This window comes from Lactuca sativa, chromosome 7, assembly GCF_002870075.4.
Source record: "Lactuca sativa cultivar Salinas chromosome 7, Lsat_Salinas_v11, whole genome shotgun sequence".
Taxonomy (NCBI): Eukaryota; Viridiplantae; Streptophyta; class Magnoliopsida; order Asterales; family Asteraceae; genus Lactuca; species Lactuca sativa.
Window position 1 is genome coordinate 136,098,838 of NC_056629.2, and position 14,459 is coordinate 136,113,296.

The window sequence follows — 14,459 nt, forward strand, 5'->3', positions numbered from 1 at the left end:
TAATGATTATAAGTTGGTTAATAAGGTTAAATAAGTATCAAACCTAAAGTGTAATCATAAATAAACTAAATTTCAATATTAAAATAATATTTTTACTTCTACTTAGAAAGTTTTGTCTTTAACTTTTAACATATTATACTTAATTTATTAGATTTAATATGTTGTTGTATGTAAACCATTCTCAATTTAAAGCTACAACTTTTGAACAGTTTGGACAAATACTTAAATTGTTAATTTAAATATAACATTACAAAGTCAACTTCAATATAAATTTCAGTTCCATTTAAAAACTCAAAGAATTTTTTCTGAATAGTTAAAAATGAAAAATTGTAGTGCTAAATGCAAAAACTAAATTGTAGTATCAATTTAACTAAAATATTTCCTGAAAATATTCTTATAATCGTTAAAAGTTTTCAAATAAGTAGCTTAAAATAACTTACAATAACAATAGTTAAAAATAACTCTATATAAATTATTATATTGTTACCTTTAAAATAAAATAAAAATTGTTTGATGTTTTAAATAATTACAATGATAGAAATTAAAACTTTAAGAAAATAAATTTTAAAAAAATAATTAACAATAACAACTATAAATAATATTAAACCATATATTATATTTAATTTTATTCATGAATAACCCACGGGTATAAGTCATTCAAAAGAGTGAGATTATTCGGTTTTAATAGATGTATATATTATCATATAATTCAAATTAATCAATATATTATATCAACTTAGTAAACGAATTATTATATCAAATTTAATAACCACAATATTGTTATATTTAAAAAAAACATATATTGGTAAATATTTCAACTATATAGATGCTTCTGCGAAACGCGCGGGGATTCGCCTAGTATACTTATAAAGGAAGCATTTTTCCTTTCACCACATTCATTTGAAACTCCCATGACTTTTCAATTTCTTTCTAATAATGATTATAAGTTGGTTAATAAGGTTAAATAAATATCAAACCTAAAGTGTAATCATATATAAACCAAATTTCAATATTAAATAATATCTTTACTTCTACTTATAAAGTTATGTTTTTTTAACTTTTAACATATTATACATAATTTATTAGTTTTAATATATTTTTGAATGTAAACCATTATCATTTAAAGCTAAAACTTTTGAACAATTAGTATAAAATACTTAAATTATTAATTTAAATATAACATTTCAAGATCAGCTTAAATATAAATTTTAGTTTAACTTAAACAACCCAAAGAATATTTTATAAATAGTTAAAAGTGATAAATTGTAGCGTATTTTTAATAATGATTATAAGTTGGTTAATAAGGTTAAATAAATATCAAACCTAAAGTGTAATCATAAATAAACTAAATTTCAATATTAAAATAATATATTTACTTCTACTTATAAAGTTATGTCTTTAACTTTTAACATATTATAATTAATTTATTAGATTTAATACGTTGTTGTATGTAACCATTATCAATTTAAAGCTATAACTTTTGAACAGTTTGGAAAAAATACTTAAATTGTTAATTTAAATATAACATTACAATGTCAACTGAAATATAAATTTCAGTTCCACTTAAAAAACCCAACTTGTGAATAGTTAAAAGTGATAAATTGTAGTGGAAAGTGCAAAAACTAAATTGTAATATCAATTTAACTAAAATATTTCGTGAGGATATTTTTATAATCGTTAAAAGTTTTAAAAAAGTAGTTTAAAATAACTTATAATAACAATAGTTAAAAATAACTTTATATAAATGGTTATATTATTACCTTTAAAATCAAAAAGTAATGTTTGATGTTTTAAATAATTATAGTTATAGAAATTAAAACGTTAAGAAGATAAATTTTAAAAAATTAGTTGACAATAATAACAACTATAAATAACATTAAACCATATATTATATTTAATTTTATTCATGAGTAACTCGCCGGTAGAAGTCATTCAAATGATTGAGTTTATGGAGTTACTATATATATATATATATATATATATATATATATATATATATATATATATATATATATATGTGTGTGTGTGTGTGTGTGTGTGTGTGTAATCATATAATTCAAAATAATTAATATATTATATCAATTTACTATACGAGTTATTATATCAAATTTAAGAACAACGTTATTTTTATATTTAAAAAAACATATATTTGTAATGATTTCAACTATATAGGTGTTTCTACGCAACGCGCGGGAATTCGCCTAGTTTATACTGCAAGACGCGCGCCGCGCCCATAGGCCTTACTGGCTCCTCTCCCCCCCCCCCCTTTTTCGCCATGTGTCACAATCGTATCCTCCTATCTCATCCTTATATAAGGAGACCACGTGTACAAATCTTAGAGAGCCACGTGTTAGCTTTTTATGGTGCCACGTCAACATGTCTCCCGAAGGAGTCAGCTACCCGACCACGCCACGTGGCGCCACCAAGTGGTACCACGTCATAAGCCTAGTGTATTTTTTGCAGATCTTTGGACGGCCATAACTTTCTCATAAAAGCTCCGTTTTCAACATTCTTTATATCCTTGGAATCCTCTTGATGAGCTCTCTAGCTTTCATTAAGGCCTTAATAACTAATTCCCAAACTAAACTTCATATTTAGACCGGTTTAGGCTTTTAAAGTCTGTGAGAAATTCATCTATTTCCTACGAACTCCATTTTCGACTGTCTTTATATTGACAGACTCATATTGATGACATCTTAAATTCTCATTTAGATTGTTTCGCCTAACATACAACCGATTTGAATTTCGATTTCTATGCCTATACTGTTGCGCTGAAACTTCGAAAAATCATAACTTCCTCATGTGAAGTTAGATTTGGATGTTCTTTATATCCACACTCTTGGTTTTATTATTACTACGACTTTCATTTAGATTAGTTAGGCTAATAAGCAATCAATCCAAAATTCACTTTTTACGACGCACAGTACGGTGTCGGTTTAATCGCGAAACTTTAAAGAAGCATAACTTCTTCATACGAAGTCGGATTTCATAGTTGTTCATATGTACAAAATCTTTGCTACATATACTATAATTTTGGTTAAGGTTATTTATCATAAATAACCTTCAATCAAAAAAAATTATCGCTTATTTTTTTAATTGTCTACTTGAATTTGCGGGCGCTACATTTTCCTTCCTCCCTTGTTTCTCTAACCCTGCCTTATGTATATAACTAACTTATTTTCATAACTTAAAAGCATGCCTTCGTTTTGGTCATAAAAACATTCATAGTACATGTTTCTTGACTCAAAATTAAACCATATATGCCTTTAATTTGATCTTAAAATAGAAAGTGAGAACCATGGATCGAATTAAAAGAATGAAAGAGACAATTAATGACCGACTTATGCTTTGATGGAAACATAGATCACATAGAGAGGATGTGAAGGTAAAACAATGGCAGCACCCGAACCAATATTAATAATAACACCTCATTTCCTCTCAACCATTCCTTCAATCACAACTCTTGTTACCAAACTCATACCTATCACATTCACTTTCATCACATTCATCCAAAAATTCTTCTTCAACCTCATGAAAAAACCTAGCCACATGATAAGTCACCGCGACATTATTCACCAAAATTCCTACGTCCAGTTATTCACCATAAATCACCTTATGCATCTCCCTAACTCCAGCCACCATATTCTCGCCAGAAAAATCCACATAGAAAATCTTGATCTTGGTGGTTGGATGCACCGATATAATCTCATTAGAAACTTCTTTAAGCTTGGATAGATTTTTGCTAACCAAGATTAAGTGAAGACCCTTTTGAGCTAGTTGGAAGGCAAATGCATTGTTGATGTGGTCAGTTTCTCCGGTGATGATAGCACATGAACTGTAGTTTTTGAGGTTCTTGGGTGGTCGAAAGAAAGTAATGAATAACAATTTGAGTATATTGATAATGGGTTTGAAAAGAAAAAGAAAACCAAGTACACAAAATGGAGCAATTATGTCTTTACACATGTTTAATTCATTTATATTCTTTTTTGAATCTACTATATACATTATATTATATTATAGGGTAAATGGAGCAATTATGTCTTCGCATATGTTTAGTTCATTTATGTTGCAAATTGAATAAAATAGAAAATTTAGTGTCAAAATTGGAAAAGATTGAAAATTTAGTGCCAAATCGCAAATATATATATATATATATATATATATATTTGCGATTTGGCACTAAATTTTCAATCTTTTCCAATTTTGACACTAAATTTTCTATTTTATTCAATTTGCAACATAAATGAACTAAACATATGCGAAGACATAATTGCTCCATTTACCCTATATATATTGTGTCTTTGCACCACTTTTTTTTTCGTTTCTACATGTAATCATGTCATGTCAGGAGTGGCATTAGGATGACCTAAAGCAAACTGCTCAATTGGTCATAATTTCAACAAATTACAAATATAGTGACTTAACTGTAACAAAAACTACACGGTGTCAAAATAAAAATATGAAAAATTAACAACTTTTATGTCATTTTCCCAAAACTTAAAGAGGAAATTGCAAATTTTGTCGATATGGTTTGATGATTGATTTGTTTTATTAATTTCTTTTGACACAATACATTAACTTTCATTATGGATATTGCTATGGTTTATTTTCATTGTAAACTTTTTCTTTATCAAACTTGAAAAGACTATTAGATTTTATTTATTTCTTTTATTGTTTGGTTTATTTAAAAATATAAATTAGGCACTCACTTAACCCACACTACCATCCTATAGTCTCTCTTTCTCTCTCTCTCTCCACCATTATATATATATATATATATATATATATATATATATATATATATATATATATATATATATATATAAGAGAGAGAGAGAGAGAGCTAGGTTCAAATGTTTTTAGCAAGTATTGTGTGCCTAAATGAACCAATGAGAATTCAAGAAATAATAAACAATTAAATAAATCATTTAAGGGTATTTTAGACCTTTTATACTTTTAATTAAGGAAATCATTTAATTGAATCTTGCAATTAAGGAAATAAAATAAGTATCTTTGACCTAGTCTCTCTCTTAAATCCTGTCTAATAAAACCTCCAAAATCCTGAAACCCTTTTCACTCTAAGTTCACCAACCGGACCACCAGGTTCAATCCCCTGCCCACTCTATCGCCATGGAAACGTCTCCTACAAGAAGCTCACAACCACAAAACCGCTTCCCCAAACGTTGAAATCCACCTCATCCCTCTTATGTTGCTTGTATTCTTCAATGTCGGAGACCGATGATCGAATTGCAATTGAAAACTTCTTCATTGGCGGAAGATGCGAAGGAAGGCAGTCAACGGTTCTTCGTTCCTCTCCCGTCTTCGGCAGCAAAGAAGATCAAGGGGAAGATCCCCCCGGTGCTCATCTTCATCGGATTAAGGAGAAGAAGCACGATTGGAATTAGAAATCGGGAAGCATCTCCAGTGCTTCACCGATTCGAAGAAGGAGGAGGAAATTATCGATTCCCGGTGAGCCTTCCTTGACTGTCATTGAAACATGAGTGTGAAGGGGGTGGCGGTTCACGTCTTCAATAGCAGCTTCGCAACCCCGGTGGTGGAGGCAAAAGGTTGGCAGCGATAGAGGAAGTAAGAGGGGTGAAGATGGTGGCTGGGTAACTCTAAATGGATGGTGGCGGCTAGAGAGAAGACGAGTTAGGGTTAGGGTATGGGAGTTGTTATCTTAAAATGGGAGGGAAGATCATCGGGTTCAAGTCCCATGCTCCATATCAAACTTTCATCCTTTTTAACAAGTTTAGTCCCTCCCCCACCAAGCCTCTCCAACTTCAATCCAATATTTACCCTCTCTACCCTGGCTTTGGAATTCTTCTTCAAATTAAATTCGGTAATTACCATTCTCTATTATATGTTTCCGATAGAATATGTTACAAATTCTTTAAGAATATTCAAAACCATTCTGCAAGAATAGTTTATTCTGTAAGAATATTTATTGTTCTATTCTATTATAATGCATTGAGTTGTTTAATTTTTGAAAATTTGATTATCTTTTCTTTGTGAATTTAGGTTTTGAAGAGGCTAACATTGATGTGGAGAAGGAAGAAAACATACATAACGAGAGTGTATTATACCAGAATGTGCTATGCTACAATGTATAAAGTGTTGCTTAAAAATAACATTCTTTCATAATAGATTAGTGTTTTTGTTAGATTGTGATGTTTTTTTCTTTTAGAATGTTGTTATTATTCAATGAATCACAATCATATAATGTACTTATTGTTATATTATTAGTTCAAGAATTGATTTGTGTATTCTTTCAGAATGTGTTTACTAGTTTATAGTTGACATTCTGTCATTCTGACAGAATAAAATCGAAAAATATATTTACAAGTTTATGGTTGGCATTCTATCATTCTGACAGAATAAAATCGGATTTTAAATTTGAATTAATTTAAAATATTCAGATTTTTATAAAATAAAGGAATTAATCATCCCTAAAAATCCGAAAATTTCCTTTTTTAATATAGGTTAATTGACTAAAATGCCCTTATGTTGAAATTTGTGTGATTATATGGTACATGTTATCATATTCTACTATCATAGACTCTTACATCATGACCTTTGATTATATTCCATCCGATGGTCCAGATCTGTGCATTCTGGCACACAATAATTAGTAAAAACAAAATAACATAACTATATATATATATATATATATATATATATATAGAGAGAGAGAGAGAGAGAGAGCTAGGTTCAAATGTTTCTTACATTTATTTGTGTGCTAGAATGCACCAATAAAAATTTAGTAAAAAATAAATTATCCTCCCTAAAAAATGAAAATAGTTTTGCCACATGTCACTCTTTCATTAACTTGGACACATGTCACTTTTTGGTATTTTTAAATAAATGTTTTTTCCATGTGTCATTTTCTTATTGTTTATATTTTTTTAATTAACACATCATATTTACACCTCAATTAATAATTGTCTTATTTAAAACTAACCATTAAATTACAATATTACAATTCATATACTATTAAATATGTTTCCTTTTAAATTCAAATTTTAAATATCAAATTTCAAATTTAAATAAATTTTTGTTTAAACTTTCATATTTAATTTTTTTTTTGTTTTATCCAACCCGTATAACATACGGGTCACACAACTAATTATTTAATTAAATAAAGATAGACCCATAATATTATATATATATATATATATATATATATATATATATATATTAAATGATATCCATAATTATAATTTTTTTTATGGAAACTAATTAAATTCGTCATTAATATCAACAATAATATTTTTTTTCAGAATGAATTCGCATCTAGTTTTTCATGTATGGGTTCATATTTTGTTTCATGACTCGCTCATTCAAAATACAACAAAGTAGCTTAGAACATGCAGGACGAGAGTGTATTCTAATAGAATGAGAATCTATTCTAGAAGAATGAGAGTATATTCTAATAGAATAAGAGTGTATTCTAGTAGAATACATTCTCTTACTTTATATTCCATGCAACTTTGTTGTATTTTAAGTGAGTGTGTCCATAAACAAAACACAAACCCGTACATGAAAACCTAGATGTGAATTCATTTTGAAAGAATGTTATTACTAACATTAATGACAAATTTAAATAGTTTCCATAAAAAAGAGAATTATAATTATAAATATCATTTAATATAAATACAATTATAGAAACCATTTAATATCTATCTTTATTTAATTAAATAATTATCTAATTTTACTAAATTGCTATTGGTGCATTTTAACATACAATAAATGTAAGAAACACATGAACAAAGCCCTATATATATATATATATATATATATATATATATATATATATATATATATATATATATATGGGTAAAGTGAATATACCTAACAACCTTATATAAGCTTAGGTACCTAACCTCATCAAACTACGTCATTGTACATTAAATTTTCATTGCAATCATCCAAGGTTCTTAAACTTTATTCCTAAACTTGATTTACTTCAAAAAAATTTGGAAATTCATCATTATATTTCTCCTACATCTTTTCATTTGGAGCAGTAGGATATGAAGCCCATCAGGTGGTATTCGATAGAAAGACGTGATGTAAAAGAAAGATATTGGTAAAAGTCCAAAGATTTTGGAAGTAATCAAGTTATGGGGTTGAAGTTTAAGAACTTTAGGCAATTACAATGTAAATATGATACAAACCGATGTAGTATTATGGAGTTAGGTACCTAAGCTTATATAAGGTTGTTAGGTATATTCATTTTACTATATATATATATATATATATATATATATATATATATATATATATATATATATATATATATATATATATATATATAGGATGATATGTATATGAAAAATTATTGTGTAAATGTCTAACTCAATTTCAGCCAATCATTAGTTAAATATTTTTTTGATTTTTAATTAATTATTAAAGAATAGTTTTGGTATAGAATATTTCTCTTCCTAAATATTAGGCTAATTAATTTTAGATATATATCCGTTATGTCCATATCTCTCACGTCTCTCATGTATATACATCTGACTCTCTTGAACCCTAGTCGTCCAAATTCCTCTACAATAATTCCCCATCCCCTCCCCGTTTTTCTGGCGTCGATTTCATAAACCGGAGATGATGGCGCTGCCAATGACCACCAACTTCTCATAGCCGACGCATTCATCCCCCACAATCTTGATTCTTCCCATTTTCTTGAAAGGTTTGTAAATATCTGAGTTTTGATTATTCTCTTTCTTATTTGCTTGCCATGCTTCCTTTGAACATGTTACTGAATTCTGATTCTTCCCTTGGTCATTGATTTTTGATTCTTTTGATTTCTGCTTCTCCTTCGTGTGTGATTTCCATTGCCGGACAACCATCAACGCAACTAAATACCTCCATCTTGATTTACACTGTTGATGTTGCTCAGCTCCACTGCCGGTTTAAGATGGAAATAACAGAAAAAAAAGATACATAAACCATGTTCATCGTTTACACTCCAATCTTTATTACTTATATTTTGGCCTTATCTCCTTTCATATAGTGAGTTCTCATGATTTATAAATCTATGGAAATATATTGGAACCTTTAGCCTATATTTTATTTGCATCCATCAAATGATATTGCTCTAAGTTTTTAATATTGCATTGATTATTACATATGATTTTATGATAGAAAAATAAAATTTATTTTTTTTAGTAATGATTCATTGTTGCTGGTGGAATTCTCAAAGTATTATAGAGTGGAGTTTTATGGCCAAGTTCACTATGGAATCATTTGCATCAAAGTTTTTTTAGGTAAATTAAAATCATAGTTTTTTTAAACAGGTTCATTCATTTTAATTTTGGTCGTATTTCGTTATTGCGTATAAATATTTTTGTTTTTTATATAGCCTTTGGTTGGGTTGATTTGAAGAGAAAAAGAACAATAGACAATATTTAAAAAATGACTACATTCTTTCAAGAATGAAGAGTAGTTTGAAGAAAGAAATAAATTTTTTCAAAACTGAAGCATGTTATTGCGTATTCTTTCAACAATGAAATGTTTTTTTTTTGATGAAGATTGTAATTCTTTTTTGATTGGTTGCCAATATAAGATTATTGATAAATTTCTTGCAAATAGATTGGCCGAGGTTATTGATAGTCTGGTTAGTGTGGAGCAATCGGCTTTCATAAAAGGCAGGCAGATTTTGGATGGTCTGTTTCTTCTCAATGAAATTGTAGCATGGAGTAAATCTTCTAAGAATCCGATTTTGATATTCAAAGTGGATTTTGAAAAAGCTTATGATTCGGTTTCATGGGATTATTTGCTTGAAATCATGCGAATTATGGGGTTTAGTTCTTTGTGGTGTAATTGGGTTTTGGAAATGTTGTCTTCTGCTACAGTCTCCGTCTTGGTGAATGGTTCTTCATCCCGGTAATTTCAAATGTTCAGAGGTCTGAGACAGGGGGATCCCCTGTCTCCTTTTCTTTTTGTCTTGGCCATGGAGGGTTTGCATGTGGCTATTCCTAGGGCCCAGATAGTTAATGCTTATAGGGGAATCAAGATTGGGGGAATTACTATTTCCCACCTTTTTATATGTTGATGATGTGGTTCTCGTGACGGATTGGAATCAGGAGAATGCACCTCATATTGTACGTATTCTTAGATGTTTCTTTCTAGCTTCGGGTATGAAAATCAATATTCTTAAAAGCAAGTTGTATGGAGTGGGAGTCACGGCTAATCAAGTGTCTTCTATGGCTAATTGCATGGGGTGTTCTCCGGGCTGCTTTTCGTTTTCACACTTGGGGGTTCCCATTGGTCAGAATATGGCTAGAATTGATTCATGGGCTCCTGTTGTTAATTCTTTCCTGAAACGATTGGCGACTTGGAAAGCCAAGTGTCTTTCTTATGGGGGCATATGACTCTAGTTAAAGTTGTCTTGGGTTCGGTTGCCAGTTATTTAATGTCCATTTATCCGGTTCCTCTTACAGTGATAAAGGAGTTGGAGAGATTGAGATCAGTGTTTTTTCGGGGTGCTGATTTAGATGATCGTCGTATGCATTGGGTTAGGTGGGATAAAATTCTGGCTCCGAAAGAAGTTGGAAGTTTGGGAATTGGAAGTCTTTTTGCCTTTAATAGGGCTTTATTATTACGTTGGAAGTGGAGGTTTTTTCATAAACCAAATTTATTATGGGTGAGGGTCGTCAAAAGTATATATGGTTTGGGGGCTAATAATAATTCGTTGATACCAAGGAGATAGTGGAAGGGTCCTTGGAATGGTATTACAACGATTGTAAATAATCTTAAGGATAGGGGATTTGATTTCCATAACCTAGCTCCTATAAGAGTTGGTGATGGGGCGTATACTTCTTTTTGGCATGATAACTGGCATGGAAATAATTCTCTTTCAATTTCCTTCATTGTGTCTTTGCATTGGATATGAACAAATCAGCTAATGTCAGGGATCGTTTTTTAATAGGGTGGAACACTGATGTCCTTAGACGTATGCCTAGAGGTGGAATTGAAGAATCTCAATGGCTATCTTTTTTGGAAGTGGTGGAGGGTGTTCAACTTCAACAGGTTCCGGATAGATTGGGGTGGACGCTTGATAGTTCTAATTCCTTTTCTGTTTCGTCAATTAGATTTGCATTGGATAGTGCTCTAGTGCCTTCGTATGACAGGGGTAGTAGAAGGAATAATTGGGTCCCTATTAAGCTTAATATTCTACTATGGAGGATTCAGCTTTATTGTATTCCTACGAGGGAGAGGTTATCGAATAGAGGTGTTATGGTCCCTTCTATCATGTGCCCCATTTTCATGGTTGCAATCGAGACTATTGAACATCTTTTTGCTGGTTGCTGCAACTTACGGGATATTTGGGGTAGGGTTGCTATATGGTGGGTGTATCTCTTCCGTCGCACATCTCGGTGCAATCCTTAATCAACTGGTCGGATGTGGTCAATTTGAGTAAAGGTTTACAAAAGGCGTTTGATGCGGTTATTATTACGTCTTTCTGGTGTTTATGGAATTTTCGGAATGCATCTATTTTTAGGACGGCTTTACCCAAAAAGTCGGTTATTTTTGATGATGTGATTGAGAAATCATTTTTTTGGATTTCTAATAGATGTAGTAGGGTAAACTTACGTTGGACCGAGTGGCTTCATACCCCCTCTCTTGCTACTTCTTTGATGTAATTTTTCTAGCTCCTGGCTAGTTTTTGTTTATAACAAAGTTCTGCCCTTCAAAAAAAATGGTTATACTTGAGTAGAAGTTTTATTGAATTTGATGTAAATATTATATACCGTCATATTATTTCAACAATGAAGTATGTTATTTGATGAATGAAATGACGTCTATTCTTTTAGGATTGTTATAAATCGATATATTACTGTGTTTTGATGTAAAAAATTTCTATGTTCCAACCTATAATTTGAAAAACGACAACATTTCTTTCTTTATAATTTTAAGAATGAAAATTGTATTCTTTAATAAAATTTCAAAACGAAGTAAATACTTTGATTAATGCCTTTGTAAATTTCTTAAAGTTTTTCAAACCTGATAAAATAAGTCAAACAGGATCTCATAAAATTTGAATTTCCTAAAATAAAAATACATAAAATGTCCATAATACACTTCCCGACATTTTATTTGAATAAAATATTTCATAATTTGTTTTATCATTCTCTAAAAAATCATTCTAATTTTTATTGATCCAATGGTCAGGATGAGTTACACGGTTACATAATACTTATTAGTTACAAATGAACATATATATATATATATATATATATATATATATATATATATATATATATATATATATATATATATAACATCCACAAAAATCATGATAAATTTTAACTTTTTAAATACAACCCAAAACCATAAAGTGTTTACAAAATAGTTTTCAAAACATTTCCAACATCAGAGTTTCCCAAAATCATAGATCAAGGGATGTGTACGATCACGTCTTCGTCTTCCCGTGGTCATCCGAAGTACCTAATACATAACCCAAAAATGTAAGCCAACGCTTACTATGTTCCCCCTAAATACCAACACATAACCAAATAACATATATATAATAACAACATGTTATGGGTCGATAGCTAAAAGACCGGATTACCCCTGAGCCCATAACATAAGTCTGGATTGCCCTCGGGGCCCAGAACTTATGTCTGGCTTGTTCCCTGATCAGATCAATCCTCGAACTGAATTACCATCAACCGTCAGTACGAGTCTGGCATACCGTCTGGTCCTTAGCTCGTATCTGGAATGCTCGTGAGCCCTCAGTATGAGTTTGGAATGCCCTACCCGGCTCTCAACTCATATCTGGAATGCTCCATGGTTTATTGGCTACCGCACAGAGTAGTACAACCTCAACCTTGCATAATATTTCGACATATAACAGATAATATCATATACATATAATCATGCAGACAGAATCACAGGTAGTCCTACAGATCTACCAAACTAGCATATCAAGAACTATCATAAACATGCATATCTATTCCATACTCAGCATATCAATGAATGTCAGGATATCAAATCAATGAGCCGACCTTGGTGCCTTCGACCCGCAAATACAGTGAGGAAAATTCACCTCGCAAACTAGACAAAAACTGATGAGGTCTCAACTCCGAGTCTCGGCTCCAACCGCCTCCTAATCCAGCCAAATGACCAATCTCAGTTAGAATCTCAAATACTCAAAATACCCTTAAGATTAAACTTGGTAAACCTTGGTCAATCAAAGTCAAAGTCAACTGGTCAAACCAACTAACCTAACCAAGTTAACTCAACTGAATTGACCTAGTGCGAGTACGTGGGGCGTACAACGAAGGTATATTGGTCGTACTCCATCCTCACATGTTGACCACTATCGGGGCGTTTGACCTCATACACAGTGCGTACTCTAGGTACGAGTGACGTACTCCGAGTATGCGTGGCGTACTCTCATCAACTTCAAAACTCATTAAGTGCTTAGTGGCTTAAGCACTTACGCCCATATTTCAGATCTAAGGCTAAAATACACTCTAGAGTCATAAAGTTTCCAACTTTATGACTTTACATGCCTATTAAGTGCTATCTCAACTTGTTAATCCATTAAGAAATTCTACAAGATGCATGGAGTAAAACCAACCATTTGAACCCATTTTTATGACTCAAGACCCTCCCACGGGTCTGAAAGGACAATTTAATGGGTCAAGAACATGCTTTGTTCACGAAACACCACATTTAGGACAAAAAGAACCTAAAACTAACCCAAAATAAGATCTACAAGAAAGTACACCAAGTTCAGAACTTGATGCCTCAAAATGGTGCCAAAAAGGTGGTGTGATCCAGTATCTAGAGAGCTTCACTCCTTCAATGTGGTCTCCTCTTCTTTCCTTCTTCTTCAAGAGCGCCAAAACATACATACAAGCTTAGAAATGGCTCTTCAAGATGGTTCTAGGGTTACAAACACGTATGAGAGGGTGGAGGCTGATAAGGTGCAGGAAATGAGGCCATAAGAGTGCTTAAATACCAGCCAAACCCTAAAAATTAGGGTTTCCTTATCCAGCATGTACGCTCAGTGTACTAGGGTGTGCCCTAGTACGCTCAGCGTACACCACGTACGCATGGTGTACTCCGAAGGCCAAAATTACAACAATGCCATTAAGGCCCTTTTGCATACATTTCTTGAACTTTGGACCAAAATGCAACATAAATGAATTAAAGGGTTTAATTTAGAAGTACCTCACATAGAAGTGTTACAATATATATATATATATATATATATATATATATATATATATATATATATATATCTATATATATATATATATATATATATATATATATATATATATATATATATATATATATATATAGGATCAGGTAGGAACTTAAAAAATGGTAGGAACTGCGAGGACAATTTTTGGCCTTAAGATTGAAAAAACAAATGGCCAGGATTTGATTTAATTTATTGTTAAAAATCTCATGAGATTATTCAAAATATTTATGATTCG

The 14,459-nt window shown here is 31.1% G+C and overlaps 1 protein-coding gene and 1 pseudogene across 1 annotated transcript; one reads left to right on the forward strand and one right to left on the reverse strand.

Annotated features, from left to right (window-relative positions):
- Positions 1 to 3,341: 3,341 nt before the first annotated feature.
- On the reverse strand, positions 3,342 to 3,963 carry LOC111882625 (very-long-chain 3-oxoacyl-CoA reductase 1-like; annotated as a pseudogene).
- Positions 3,964 to 9,508: 5,545 nt separating this feature from the next.
- On the forward strand, positions 9,509 to 9,892 carry LOC111910989 (uncharacterized). The gene has a single exon (XM_023906760.1). It carries the CDS (start codon positions 9,509 to 9,511, stop codon positions 9,890 to 9,892), a length of 384 nt encoding a protein of 127 aa, XP_023762528.1.
- The last annotated feature ends 4,567 nt before the right edge of the window (positions 9,893 to 14,459 follow it).